At 43.8% G+C, this 15288-nt stretch overlaps 1 protein-coding gene across 5 annotated transcripts in view; it reads right to left on the bottom strand.

Annotated features, from left to right (window-relative positions):
* Window positions 1–15288, bottom strand: part of KATNIP (katanin interacting protein) — a 239203-nt gene that overhangs the window by 140371 nt on the left and 83544 nt on the right. For 4 of the 5 annotated variants that reach the window (XM_024985088.2, XM_059881579.1, XM_059881580.1 and 1 more), the window contains 2 exons: window positions 14673–14804; window positions 9641–9769 (listed from right to left, as the gene is read on the bottom strand). In XM_024985088.2, coding sequence (XP_024840856.1) covers window positions 9641–9769; window positions 14673–14804 — 261 coding nt within the window. The remainder of the gene's footprint in view (window positions 1–9640; window positions 9770–14672; window positions 14805–15288) is intronic. The other variant, XM_024985091.2, reaches the window with a different exon arrangement.

The following is a 15288-nucleotide window of genomic DNA, read 5'->3' as shown; positions in this document are numbered from 1 at the left end:
AATCCCCATGGACAGAGGAGCCTGGCAGGCTACAGTCCATAAGGTTGCAAAGAGTTGGACATGACTGATGTGACTCAGCACGCACATAGAGATTTTAAGTTTTAATTTTATCATTAACATTTTTAAAAAGATAAATAGCAGGAAAAGCTATTTAGTGTGCTACAAATTCAAGCCAAACCATTTCATAAGAACATAGTATAAAAAGACAAAAAATATGAAAGAAAACTTAGGAGACTTGAAGATCTGGGCCAACATTTGTCCAAGAGAAGCTCCAGAGGATAGAACAGAAACAAGGAAAATAGTAACAATAACACCAACAATAATAATAAATGGGCATTTTCCAATGCTAAAGAAAAACACAAGCCTTTAGACTGAGAAGACCCACCTAGTCCAGACAAGGACTCAGGATGGCTTTTTCCTTCATAATAGTGGACATTTAAGACTGAACTCTGGGGGAAGGGCTTCATACATCAATTTATCTTTGAATGAAAATCAGTGAAAATAAATCCAAGGTTGAATGGGGGGGTGTAAGAAAGTAGCAGAAAAGCAAAAACATTGCACCGGTAATTGACGCTCGGGTATAAAACTCAAATTTTTCTAGCCATAGTTCTGTGAAAATTGATGTAAGGAAATGTGATTTAAAAATACACAGTATGGACCCTGAAATTAGAGTTCGTCACTTTATTCTAGAACAAAGATAACGATACTGATATATTCATATGGTAAAAGGAACAACCTGTTAGAAAACACCTTGACTCTATAAGCACATGATGACAGAGATTTGAAATATATAAAGCAAAAGAGAAATATAACAGAAAATTGACAAGTTCACAGAAATCACCCAGATTAAATAGACAAAAATTGAGTAACACTCTATTGCAGTGGTTTGCTAATGAGCATAAGAATTTTCTGGGAGTCCTATTAAAAATACAGATACTGAGCACCCTGCTCCCTTCTCAACTCAGTTCTATATCTTTTAATGGAATATGAGAATTTACTTTCATTTTAGATTTAAAATCTTTTATTTTAAATTTATTTTAAATAAGAAGCTAGTGATTCTGATAAAAAGTGATCTGGGACTATACTGGGACCTGCGTAATTGCCTGGTTAAATAGCACAATTAATAGCTTGCTTTAATCATGAAAACTTTATACCAGAAAGATAATGATTATTCTTTTGAAATACCATAGGACATTCACAAAAAATGATTTGGTAGACCCACAAAGTCTCCAAAACTTCCAAAACAACAGAAATCAAACAGACCAATCTCTAATCAGGATGCAGCAAAATTAGAAACTAACCCAGAAAGACAAAAATTCTCTATTTAGAACATTTGTAAAACTCCTCTAAATAAACAGGAAAAAAACTCTAAAATCACAAACCAATTGGAGTAAACAACAATGAAAATACTTATATACATAAAAGAAAAATTATGAGATAAGGCAAAAGCAGTATTCAGAGGAAAATATGTAGCCTTAAAATTGCTGTATTAGAAAATAAGTCTGAAAATAAGTGAATTAAGCATTTAAAGTAAGAAGCCAGGTATGGGAACGGGGATGGTGGAGAATGAAAGCAATAAACTAAAAAGTTTAGGGAAGGAATCAAGATAAAAGTAGAAATGAACTGAAATAGAAAACAATAAATGAATGAATGACAAAATAAAGAAAGAATGCATGCTCAGTAGAACTGAAAGCCGGGCCTGGTTTGTCTGTGTAGAGAGAGCTTTTCCTATTTTATTCAGTTTACTTCTTAACTTCTTTTCTAATGGGAAATCACTCGTATATTAGACGTTATATAAAATGACACAAAATAATATGAAAATACCTAAGAAATTCTAAGTAGGCTATAAATACAAGAAATAAAAAATATTATTTATTCCAGTATTGATTCAGAGATCATTTTACATTTTTATGAAGATTGAAAAGGATGCTTTAGGAAGTCAAATACCATTCAGTATCTTCACTTACAGGAATGTTCTACTGGGTGAAAGGATTACTATGTCTCTCCGATCTGGACCAGCATTTCATGGGTATTTGTGCTTGTTCAGCATCACTCCACATGAATCATTCATGCTCATCACTGAATTATTTCTGCTCAGCTGGCTTTGTGCTGTCTGACCTACCTTCTCAGGAACCAGTCTAATGCCATCAACCAGGTGGTCCTTTGGTCTGAGCTATCCAGCCAGGTACCTCTGGGTACGTTCATTCAGGACACCATGCCCATGATGGTTCTGGGTACCAGGGGGGCTAACTCAAGTACCACTGGAAAGGACAAAAAGCTCAGGAGGGAACAAAACTTTCATTGTCTAAATCAGAAGTTACAAGCTGGTGGTCTGCAAACCAAATCTGACTGGCAGACACATTTTGCTTGGTCCACAGAAAATCGTGAATCAGTTTGCTGTTGTTGTTGAGTAGCTAAGTCGTGTCTAACTATCTTGTGACCCCATGGACTATAGCCCACCAGACTCCTCCGTCCATGCGATTTCCCAGGCAAGAATACTGGCGTGGGTAGCCATTCCCTTCTCCAGGGGATCGTCCCAACCCAGGGATTGAACCCGTGTCTCCTGTATTGCAGGTGGACTCTTCACCACCGAGCCATCAGGTTTCATCACTGAAGCCCTTGTGAATTAGTTACCAACATAAAAATTTGGGAGAAAAACACAACACAAACAAGCCCAGACACTTGGCTTCTCTTGTAACTAGAAAGGCTGCTATCACTGGGACCCTATTTCCACATAATGACAAGTCGGCCAAGCTATGTAGAGACCATTCCCTATGTCCCCACTATGCCCTGCCATGCCCTGACACCCAAGCCAAGTGCTGTCCTTCTTCCCCCAACCCCTGCCAAAGAGTCACTCATGTCACTTAAAACATTCATTTTAATTAGCACCATCTGCCAGAAATCCCAGTATTTCAGAATCCAAGCTACATCTCCCCAAATGACTCTTCTACCCCAAACAGCACAAAAATTCTTTTGTCAGATTATGTGTCCTGATTCATAGTTTGGAAAATACTGTCACCATAATTACAACTTAGTGGTGTGATGACTGAACTCAGCTCTGTGTGGGCTGGCCGGGCGGCCTAATCAACATCTCTGCCACGCTCGCTCATTGATTCAATCAATCAGTTACTCAATTCACTTGCTTTACAAAGATTTGCAAACTAACTCTAGGCCAGGCACTCTTCTAGGGACCAGAGACACAGCAGGCAATGAGACAGCACAGGTCTCTGCCAAACTGAAACTTAGATCTGGGGTGGGGGAAGGGTGGTGCAAGCCCTAAATATGTAACTTGCAAACAGCCTCCAGAAATAGTCCTGGGATGAGAGGGGGCTCCATGCACTATTACGTATCCTCTGCAAAATCCTCTGGACTTTGGCATATGGGAACACCTATAAACTCCCCCTGGGATTTATGATTTCAGAGCTGACAGGCCCAGGAAATACCTAATCTACTCCTTTTTGTCACAGGGGAGGAAATGGGGCTCCAAAAAAGTGTGACATAGCCAAGGCCCTCCAGAGTTTATGCTGCTGCTGCTAAGTCACTTCAGTCATGTCCGACTCTGTGTGACCCCATAGACGGAAGCCCACCAGGCTCCCCCGTCCCTGGGATTCTCCAGGCAAGAACACTGGAGTGGGTTGCCATTTCCTTCTCCAATGCACGACAGTGAAAAGTGAAAGGGAAGTCGCTCAGTCGTGTCCGACTCTAGCGACCCCATGTACTACAGCCCACCAGGCTCCTCTGTCCATGGGATTTTCCAGGCAAGAGTACTGGAGTGGGGTGCCATTGCCTTCTCTGTCCAGAGTTTATAGAAAAGCCCACACTACCCTCTCCAGACTTGCTGAGTCTAATCTTGCTCTTTCTCCTTCCTAAAACAGGAGCCACAGACTCCCACATCTTCAGAAAATGTACTGCTGTGTGAAATAGTAATGGGAGCCTTGGTGTTAGACAATATGGAGTGGTGAAGACCAGAGAAAACTGAAGGGTTCAGGCTCAGAATAAAAGTTTTCTAATTCAAAATAAAACAGCAACAATGATGATTACGGTACAAACCAGGCCAGCCAATGAAACATGCCTGCGTGTTGAAGCTGGCTATTGAGGTCACGTGTCCAAGCCCTTCCCTTTGGATACATTTTCCATTTATCAATACCCATCTACCCTTCCTGAGTTTCCCTAGTGGCTCAGTAGTAAAGAACTCTCATGCCAATGCAGGAGATGTGGGTTTGATCCTAGGGCCAGGAAGATCTACCAGAGAAGGAAAGGGCAACCCACTCCAGTATTCTTGCCTAAAAGATTCCATGGACAGAAGAGCCTGGCAGGCTACAGGGGTCACGACGACTGACATAATTTACTGGCTGAGCACCCATGCATCTACCCTTATCTTGAATTTGAGCACAGTTTTTTTCCAAGTCATAACTGATTAAAATATCAATAACCTCAGATATGCAGATGACACCACCCTTATGCAGAAATTGAAGAGGAACTGAAGAGCCTCTTGATGAAAGGGAAAGAGGAGAGTGAAAAACCAAAAATATACAAGCAACTCCTACAGCTCAACTCCAGAAAAATAAACGACCCAATCAAAAAATGGGCCAAAGAACTAAATAGACATTTCTCCAAAAAAGACATACAGATGGCTAACAAACACATGAAAAGATGCTCAACATCACTCATTATCAGAGAAATGCAAATCAAAACCACTATGAGGTACCATTTCATGCCAGTCAGAATGGCTGCGATCCAAAAGTCTACAAGCAATAAATGCTGGAGAGGGTGTGGAGAAAAGGGAACCCTCTTACACTGTTGGTGGGAATGCAAACTAGTACAGCCACTATGGAGAACAGTGTGGAGATTCCTTAAAAAACTGGAAATAGAACTGCCTTATGATCCAGCAACCCCACTGCTGGGCATACACACTGAGGAAACCAGAAGGGAAAGAGACACGTGTACCCCAATGTTCATCGCAGCACTGTTTATAATAGCCAAGACATGGAAGCAACCTAGATGTCCATCAGCAGATGAATGGATAAGAAAGCTATGGTACATATACACAATGGAGTATTACTCAGCCATTAAAAAGAATTCATTTGAATCAGTTCTAATGAGGTGGATGAAACTGGAGCCTATTATACAGAGTGAAGTAAGCCAGAAGGAAAACAAAATACAGTATACTAACGCATATATATGGGAATTTCGAAAGATGGTAACAATAAACCCGGTGTAACGAGACAAAGCAAAAGAGAACACTGATGTATAGAACAGTCTTATGGACTCGTGGGAGGGGGAGAGGGTGGGAAGATTTGGGAGAATGGCAATGAAACTGTAATATCATGTAGACACGAGTTGCCAGTCAGGTTCGATGCACGATGCTGGTGCTTGGGGCTGGGCACTGGGACGGCCAGAGGGATGGTATGGGGACGGGAGGAGGGAGGAGGGTTCGGGATGGGAACACATGTATACTGTGGTGGATTCATTTTGATATTTGGGCAAAACTAATACAATTATGTAAAGTTTTAAAATAAAATAAAATTGGAAGATTAAAAAAAAAAAAAAAAACTAAAATCATGGCATCCGGTCCCATCACTTCATGGCAAATAGACGGGGAAACAATGGAAACAGTGACAGACTTTATTTACTTGCGCTCCAAAAGTACTGCAGATGGTAACTGCAGCCATGAAATTAAAAGACGCTTGCTCCTTGGAAGAAAACCTATAACAAACCTAGACAGCATATTAAAAAGCAGAGCTATTACTTTGCCGACAAAGGTCCGTCTAGTCAAAGCTATGGTTTTTCCAGTAGTCATGTATGGATGTGAGAGCTGGACCATAAAGAAAGCTGAGCGCCGAAGAACTGATGCTTTTGAACTGTGGTGTTGGAGAAGACTCTTGGGAGTCCCTTGGACTGCAAGGAGATCCAACCAGTCCATTCTAAAGAAGATCAGTCCTGGGTGTTCATTGGAAGGACTGATGTTGAAGCTGAGACTCGAGTACTTTGGCCACCTGATACGAAGAGCTGACTCACTGGAAAAGACCCTGATGCTGGGAAAGATGGAAGGCAGGAGGAGAAAGGGATGACAGACGACGAGATGGTTGAATGGCATCACTGACTCAATGGACATGAGCTTGAGCAAGCTCTGGGAGTTGGTGATGGACAGGGAGGCCTGGCTGCAGTCCGTGGAGTCGAAAGAGTCGGAGAGTACTGAGCCACTGAACTGAACTCAACAACAACAACAACACAAAAAATCCTCTCTTACACGCCCTTTTGTTTTAGGAATTGTTTTTTCTCAAGCTTGAGACATATTTTGAACATGTGACATGTTTTGAATGTGACTAAGGTGAGAAAACCAAATATGAAGGGTGCATATTCATTGTCTTAATATAATAATTCCTTAATAACACAAAACAATTTTCTGTCTCTCTAAAATTCACGTCTTTAAATAACCTAAATAAAATAATTTAGTCAAAAACCTAAATAAAATAATTTTATATTAAAACACTTCTAAAATAGATTGACTTCCTTGTCTTCTTAAAAAGAGTGTGTATAGTAAACATAATTTAGTCTTTTCATAATATGTATGGTCGATATTCTGGATAGAAATTGATCTGTAACACAGGAGATATTGCCAGGAGCTATTACGCTTTCGCATCTTTCATTTATTAAGCGACATCCTCTCCTGACTGAGTTCACAGAAGTGCAGGATGTGGTTTAAAGACAAGGGCAGAGCCCCTCCCATCCTTTTCTGGCTTTTGTGAACCTATGGAATTTTGTGGTTGTTGTTTTATTTTTTTTCTTTACAGTTATTTTAATTTTATATGATGTAGAGGAGATTTTAACTTCCATTTTTAACATTTCTTTCTTTTAGAGTCCCCAGATCCAAGCCACAAGCTTCAGATGATCTCAAAAACTTTCCTTCCATTTGAAGTTGACTCTAATCTTCGGTCCTGAATATTCTAAAATCAGTCTTGAATATTCACTGGAAGGACTGATGCTGAAGCTGAAACTCCAATACATTGGCCACCTGATGCAAAGAACTAACTCATTGGAAAAGACCCTGATGCTAGGAAAGATTGAAGGTGGGAGGAGAAGGGGATGACAGAGGATGAGATGGTTGGATGGCATCACTGACTCAATGGACATGAGTTTGAGTAAACTCCAGGAATTGGTGATGGACAGGGAGGCCTGGCGTGCTGCAGTCCATGGGGTAGCAAAGAGTCGGACACGACTGAGTGACTGAACTGAACTGAACTGGTCTTCAGACCTTCTGATTCAGAATCCCCAGGAGTTTGTCTGTTAAAAACTATGTGACCGTCCATAAACAAGTCTCTTAGCTTAAAAAAATAGACCTAATACATGCATCTTAAACAAATATGCTTAATGATTCCTGTGCCTATCAAATTTTAGGGTCCACGGCTCGCTCTCTTTTCCTTATAATGGTGATTATAAGGAATTATATAGGATTATATAAAAGTGAAGTGAAAGTGAAAGTTCCTCAGTCATGTCTGACTTTTTGCGATCCTATGGACTATACAGTCCATGAAATTCTCCAGGCCAGAATACTGGAGTGGGTAGCCTTTCCTTTCTCCAGGGCATCTTCCCAACTCAGGGATAGAACCCAGGTCTCCTGCATTGCAGGCAGATTCTTTACCAGCTGAGCCACAAGGGAAGCCGGGTTCTCAAATATTGCTGCAAATTATAATCACGTGGGGAGCCTAACAAGAGGGGCCTTGTTTGAGCCTAAACAGGATCAGAATCAAAACCGTTGGATGATGGAAGCTGGGCATTTGTGCTTATTTTATTTAGCTAGCTTTTTACTTTTTATTTTGAACTAATTGCAGACAATACCAAGTCATCCTGTGTACCCTTCATCCAGTTTTCCCCATGGTAACATCTCATATGATAACACAATCTAGAAACTGACATCAATACAATCCTAAGTATTTTTTTAAAAAAACTAGGTCTCAATTTTTCACTTTTTTTCTATTTCTTTCTTTGCTGATGCTTAGCTCTATTGAAGCAGCTTACCTCCTCCTTAATGAGCTAGCTTCTTAAAAACTTAGTTTGAAAAAATGTAAAACCCACAGAAAATTTATCAGCAATGTGTAATAGAAGGGTGCAATGAATACCCAAATACCCAGCACCTACATTCATCAATTCTTCACCGGTTCTCTGAGACCTGAGAACAAGGACCTTCTCTTACATTACCACAATACACTTATCAAATTCAGGAAATTTAACATCACAATATTATTTTCTATTATGGTTACAATATTATATAATATGGTTAATTTTTAAATTTCATTAATTTCCCCAAACTATCTTTAAACCACCTGCCCCTCCCCCCAAGATCTCGCATTACAGAACTGTGATATCTCTTAAGCTCCCTTTAACCTGGAACAGCCTTTCTCTGTCTGTTAACGCAACTGACATTTCTGAAGACTCCAGGCCAGGTGTTTTATAGACTGTCCCTCAATTTGGCTTTGTCTGGTTGTATCCCCCATTAGATTTCACTTTTGAGAAACATTTTTCATCAATGTTCCCAGCCTTGGGTTCAGTGGGGAAATGTTTGGCAGAGGAGAGGTCTTCCCCATCATTGTTTAAAACATAACTGATGGATGGCCACCTCTCAACACCTTCCTCCTGGGCAGAACATAAATAATATTCGTAATAGACCCTGCCCCTACGGAGACCTGGGCCCTTTCGGAAGCAAAAACAACGTAATGCGATTCCTGGCCTGTGATTGCTAATTTCATGGAACAAGGAGCCCTGGGGTAAGGGTTTCCAGTCTGGGCTTCCCTGAGACTTGGACAAGCGACATCATTTCTCATGTCTGTTTCCTCGAACTATAAAAGGAGAATGCAAATACCTAGCACTTAACTCACAGCATTCATGAAAGCAGTGATGGATGACTTATTCTCCAGTCAGTACTGGTCACTGAGTAAGTGCTCATTTAATGTGAGCTTTTACTATCACTCAAGCAAACGACGAAGTGATGCGGATGAACCTAGAGTCTGTCGCACAGACTGAAGTAAGTCAGAAAGAGAAAAGCAAAATAGCGTATGTTAATGCATATATATATATGGAGTCTAGACAAATGGTACAGATGAACCTATTTGCAGGGCAGGAATAGAGGCACAGATGTAAGAACGGACTTGTGGACACAGCGGGGGCAGGAGCGGGGGCGGGGGCTGAGCTGAGAGAGTAGCACTGATATATATACACAGCCATGTATAAGACAGATACAGCAGCGGGAAGCTGCTATACAGCACAGGGAGCTCAGCTCTGTGCTGTGATGACTTAGAGGGGTGGGGTGGGGGGTAGGAGGGAGGCTCCAGAGGGAGCGGATATATGTGTACACACGGCCGATTCACTATGCTGTATAGCAGAGGCTAACACAACGTAAAGCGATTATAGTCCAATTTAAAAAAAGAAAAGAAAGGCATGGCGTCAAGTCTCTCATGTGTTGTTTGAAACCTGGTGGGTGGACCACACATTTTTTTTTTTCACATCCAGTCCTGTTGTAATCTGTGCTGTGTTCCCAGGTGTAAATGGAGATTCTCCCATGGGGGTCTATCCTATGGCCCAGCTATTTTAGTACAGAGAAGACCCTGACCCCTGACAGTTAGGATCTGAAAGTCCATCTTACCATCACATCCTGAATAGTTAAGAGGATCCTTTCTCTGTCCGTACTGCTTGGAGGGTCAGGGCGTCCTTTTGCGTTCGGAAGGGAGAAATTAAAATCACAGGGCGTGGTGCTGGTGGGAGATTTGGTATCCTAAGGACAAGCAGAAAGAACTGGGCGTGGTAAAAGTAACTTACATCCCTGGAGATGAATGGGGTCCTCTTTCCCCTCTGTTGGTCTCCATGCCTCCCCTCATTCATTCTCACTCTTCAAGTTCATCTTTTGGAACTCACCCCTGCTTTACCAACGTCACTTCAAGACACAGCTGCTAAGTGAACCAGGATTCACACTCAGGGCCACCAACAACCAGAGCCATTGGGTTCAGATGTCTGAGTGATACGGGTATTGTGAGATGGCCCCAGTATGTTGGTATCTAAAAACTGTGGGATTATCAAAGAGCCTGATTTATGTGAAAATAATCCCATTTATGTGAAAAGAACAATAAAAAAGAAAGAAAAAAAAGGCACTTGCTTAAAGGTTATTTATATGGTAATCTGAAACTGCAGAAGTTCCCAACCTAGAGAACTGCCCTAAAAAAAAAAAAAAAAAAAAATCCCTCTTTAAGTCTCACCGTTGAAATTAATGGAGGGTGACTGAAGGGATTTACTGAAGAGCCCTGCTGGGGACAGAGTGGGACAGGTGGGTCACTGGGGGATGCTCCACCAGTGGGGGAACCACCACCTAATCTACATAGCACCAACAGGTGGGTGAGATGTCATGGGCCACAGCAGAGTCCACATGTGGCACACGGGTTGGCACGGGTCTCTAGGTGTCAGCAAGGAACAATGACTCCAAAGCCCTGAATTGTAATTGTGGGCTAATATTTAATTCACACCACTCCAGGATCTACAGGATGCAAAGAAAAGCTCAAGAAGGCTTTCTGGAAGTTGCCACAGTGGGCAAACCTTCTTCCCATTACCTGTCATGCTCTCAGGGACTGACAAGATAACTAACCACAGACTCATTGGGAACAGGCCAGGACCAGAACGTTTCAGATCAACTATCTCATGTTGGATATAATTGATATATACTTTCAAGGAATATAATGTATGCATGCAATTTTCAGTCTGGATAGTCATGTACCTACCTATTCACATTAATAGTCTCCAGGGCAGTGGGATTATGAGAGGACTTTTATTTTTCTTTGTATCATTTTGAATTTTTAATACTGATCATGCATTATCGGGGGGAAAAGGATAACTTAATCATAGAAAACAATATGTACTTTCATTCCCGGTCCTTAAATGGAGCCAAAAGCATTTGGATGGAGACTTACTAACTGTTGCAACACATACCCCAAAGAGAGCCAACGTGACCCGGATCGGGCACTTAAGCAGAACTCTATGGAAAGAAAAAGAGGTGCCCTCCTTCCCCTGGAGTTGTTAAGGTGCTTAAAACCCTACAATGGCTCCTCCTCCGACTCATAGCAGAATCGCTCAATCTTGAGCACAGCTCTCAAAGCCCAGTGTCCTCTGAGCCTTGACTCTGTCTCTGGCCTAACCCCCTCCTCCTCGCCCCCTTGCGGGCTCAGCTCCGGCCACACCAGCCTCTGTGCTGTCTTCCCTCCTTGGGGCCTCTGTGCCTGCTGCCCGCTGTGTGCGGAGGCTCTGCTCCACCTGCCCACTGGCTGTCTTCCTTGAGGCCCCTGGTCAAACAGCACCTCATCAAAGGCAAGCCCCCTCCTCCCACGTAACATGGCAACCTCTGCCCACTTCCTCCAGCTCCTCACTCTGCCCTACTGTTAAAAAGTGTTACTTGCTAAGCTATGTCCGACTCTTTGTGACCCCCATGGACTAGCCCGCCAGGCTCCTCTGTCCTTGGAACTTTCCAGGCAAGAATACTGGAGTGGGTTGCCATTCCCTTCTCCAGGGGATCCTCCCAACCCAGTGATCGAACCCAGGTCTCCTGCATTGCAGGCAGATTCTTTACTGTCTGAGCCACTAGGGAAGCCCTACTCTGCCCAGTGGCATACTATATATGTGTCTGCTTTATCTCCAGGATCTAGATGGCGCCTCGGATGTGGTGGGGACCGTGGTACATGCAACACGCTCTTGTTTAAGGGGAGAGCTATCCCCCAGCTCCACGCATGTCATTAAAGAATGTGATTCCCAAATCTTTTGATTTTTCAAGAAAAGCCCTCAGTGCAGATTGACATGGAATCTCCTGATTCTTAAATGTCAGCTAGTAATTCACATCTTTCTAAAAAGCACAGTCAACGGGGGAGGGGGGTGGAGGCCAACAGAACATGCTTGCACATGCCCCATCTGTGAACTCAGAGCACCGAGAAATTGAAGTTCACTAAGGATCTGATGAAAGGCGAAAAGGCTGGTGTGTTTCAACAGTGAAGGTCAAATGAAAAGTACACACGCGGACAGCAATTCCTTTTGCTCCACTTCAGGCTGCGCTTGCAAACACTGTGAGGGGGACTGAGTATATTTAGCCAGGCGTTTCTTTTTTTTCTCTCCCTTTCTCTGTTCAGATCGCATCTCTTAAGGCTTCTGCCTTTGCTGAAAACTGGCGTGGCCATTTTACTCTTTCACTTAGGAGGAAAATAACTCCAAGGGGAAATTGACTGTGAAGCCTCACGGAGTGCCCCCTCAAGATGGGGAGAAAAAGGGAAGGAGGAAATACAATCAAGCACTCACGGTGGAAAAAATTAAGTGCAGGCGAGTGGGGCGATGCTGCTCCAGAGCAGGCGCACCCAGGAATGCTAATGGAGCTTAATAGCTTGTGAGGGACAGGCTGCCTGGCGTTGCAGGGAGCTTGGGAGCTTGCAAAGGAAGGAATATATGTTCATTTAACGGGGTAGCGGTGGCGGTGGGGGGTACCAAATGGCCAAAGGAGGAGAGAGGATTAACATGCTTGAAGGCCACGCAGGCATTCTGAGACGGGGCGGGGCTGGGGCTGTGACAGACTGAGCTTGGCTTCAAACCAGCCTCCCCAATGAAGGGAAGCTGAAGGCTGTTAGCACAGACTCCTCCTGAGCAGGGAACCTTTAGGTGATTCAAAAGCGTGTGTGTGTGTGTGTGTGTGTGTGTTGTGTGTGTTGTGTGGGAGGTGGGTGTTGAAGGCAACAAAGTCCACAGTTTTGCCCGCTGCAAAAATCCCATTTCTATGGACTGTTTACGGAGACAAGGTCATTGGGTCCTTCCATAGAAAATAACATTTTTTTTTTTAATCCAGGAAGAACAAAAATTTCTGAACAATTATCGTTCAGATTTTCTGCAGCTGGAATGTGAAACAAAGTGATCCCTTGCTCCTTAATTGTCCTTCCTTGACGAGCAAAGAAGGGAAGACCAACATGCAACGGTGATCAGAGGAATGTTTCCAGGGTGACATTCCTGTCTCCTTTGTGAGTCATTTTCATTCTAGAGAAGCAGGTTTCAGGTACAGAAGCGGCGGGCGGAAGGAAGAGTCTGTCCTGGGGAGGCTGTGGAATCTGCTTGGGTCACAATCTCATTCTCAGCAAATGGGGCAGGATTGGCTCAGCAGCTTGACTTTGCCTCCTCTCTAACATTCAGCTTGTACATAACCGTGGCGATACTCTACACACTCATCCTAATTACAAAATCAGTGCCCTTGAGATAAAACCCCATCCTCCATCCCCACCCCCACCCTGCTCTCTGTGCACACTGGCCGGTTGGCCCCCCTGCTCCTCCGACCTCATCACCTCCTGACTCCCCTTTGCTCACATCATGCCTGCATCGTGCGCCTTGAACAAACCCAGCCTCAGGTCCCCTGTGCCTGCTGTTCCCCTGGCCTGGAATGCTTTTCCCCAGCCGACTCTGTCTTACCCATCAAGTTTCAGCTGAAATGTCACACCTGAGAGAAACATTCCTTCCCTTTCTATCATCTAATGTTCCCTCTTGCCCACACTGTCCCATCTCCCGTTTCTGGTCCCCCCTCCCTGAACACATTATTTATTTCTTGATTTTCTTCTTTTTTTAAATTTTGTATTTCACTTTTAATTTTTACTTTGCATGTCTTGAAAGGTTTCTGAGTTTTTGATTTTATTCTTTACTGTCTATCTCTCCCTCTGGAACATAAGTTGCTTAAGAATAGGAGCCTTGTCAGTTTTGTTCTTTTCTGTGTCTCTGATGCCCAGGATTGAGCTTTATGCTCAAAAGTGGGTACGCAACAAATGCATGGTGAAAGGGAGACTGGGATTTACTGTCACAATTCCAAGGATTTCAGAAATGAAATGACAATTGGAGGCATGGAAGGGAAACACCGCAGGGGTCAACCTTGTCAGCTGCTGCATGGCCTGGGACTCTGTGCTACAGCTACACACGGGCCTCTGGGTGTTTCCATGTGTGTGGTTCTGCTGGCCTGGGCGGTGGGGGTGGCAGAGGGTTGGAAATTCACAATATTTAACAGCAGGTGCATGCATACAGGGTTTCCCAGGTGGCTCTAGGAATAAAGAAACTGCCTGCCAATGCAGGAGACGCAAGAGACATGGGTTTGATCCCTAGGTCAGGAAGATCCCCTGGAGAAAGGTATAGAAATTCAGTCCAGTATTCATGCCCGGAGAATCCCAAGGACAGAGGAGCCTGACGGGCTACAGTGCATAGGATTACAAAGAGTTGGACACGACTGAAGTGACTTAGCACGCACGCATACAGGTGCAGACAGGTTATCAGCTCGGCTTACCTCCCCTCCCCTCCAGCTTTTAGGAACCAGGTAAATGCCACTCCCTCCAGGAAGCCTTCCCAGATCCTCTCCCTCCTGGTCCCCGTATGCCCTGCCCCACTTCTCAGCTCCCTCTTTCAGTAGAGGGATTATATGTCGGTGCCTGTTTTCGGTCAGACACCAGCCTTGCTGATCTCTGGATGTGGGCTCCCAGCAGAGCATCTAGCACGAGGTTTGTATGCTCATTAAAGTGCAGAAAATAAGTGCAAGAGGGAAGGAAGGCAGGCTCTTGTGAAGGAAGGACGGAAATAAGGAACTGTTAGCACCCCTGAGAGCTGCTCTAGCCCCGAACTGAAGCCAGTCCTACCTGTGGACGGTCCCCAGAAGCATCCTTCACCTTGACAGTCACACCCCCACATGGCTCAGAGTCTTCAGAATAGTCCGGAGGAGGCTGGATGTGGAGCCGCGGGCCAGCTTCCGTTCTGATCTGCACAGATTTCTAAGCACAAAAAGCCAGACCGTTTCAGATATGGTGAAACAAACTCCTTGAGTCCTCCGAGGGCCGAGCGTGGCAGGGACTCAGTCGTGGTAGGTGGTCAGGGTCAGGGTGCACCTTACTGGGCATCACCCTGGACAGGCTGGCTGGATAGGTTGAACCACTCCTATTCAAGTCTTCACTGGTTCTTACGCCCCAAGTGTATGCAGTAGAATTTTTTAGTAATTTTTTGCTTGGACATAGCAGTAGAATTTTAGTAGGTGTTCAGCTTCCCCAAATGGGCTCTGTGATCTAAGTATGGGAAAGCCCGAGTCTGGGACCAGGACTTCCCAGGGCCTTTAATAGGCCCCCTCGTCCCCTCCTCCACACACACTGGGGACAATCCTAAAAATACTGGGTTGGCCAAAAAGTTTATTTGGGTCTTTCCATCACATCTTACAGAAAAACTTGAATGAACGGTTTGGCTAATCCAGTAAAATACAGATGA

This window comes from Bos taurus, chromosome 25 (genome assembly GCF_002263795.3).
Source record: "Bos taurus isolate L1 Dominette 01449 registration number 42190680 breed Hereford chromosome 25, ARS-UCD2.0, whole genome shotgun sequence".
Classification (NCBI taxonomy): domain Eukaryota; kingdom Metazoa; phylum Chordata; class Mammalia; order Artiodactyla; family Bovidae; genus Bos; species Bos taurus.
This window is presented reverse-complemented; position numbering and strand designations above follow the sequence as displayed.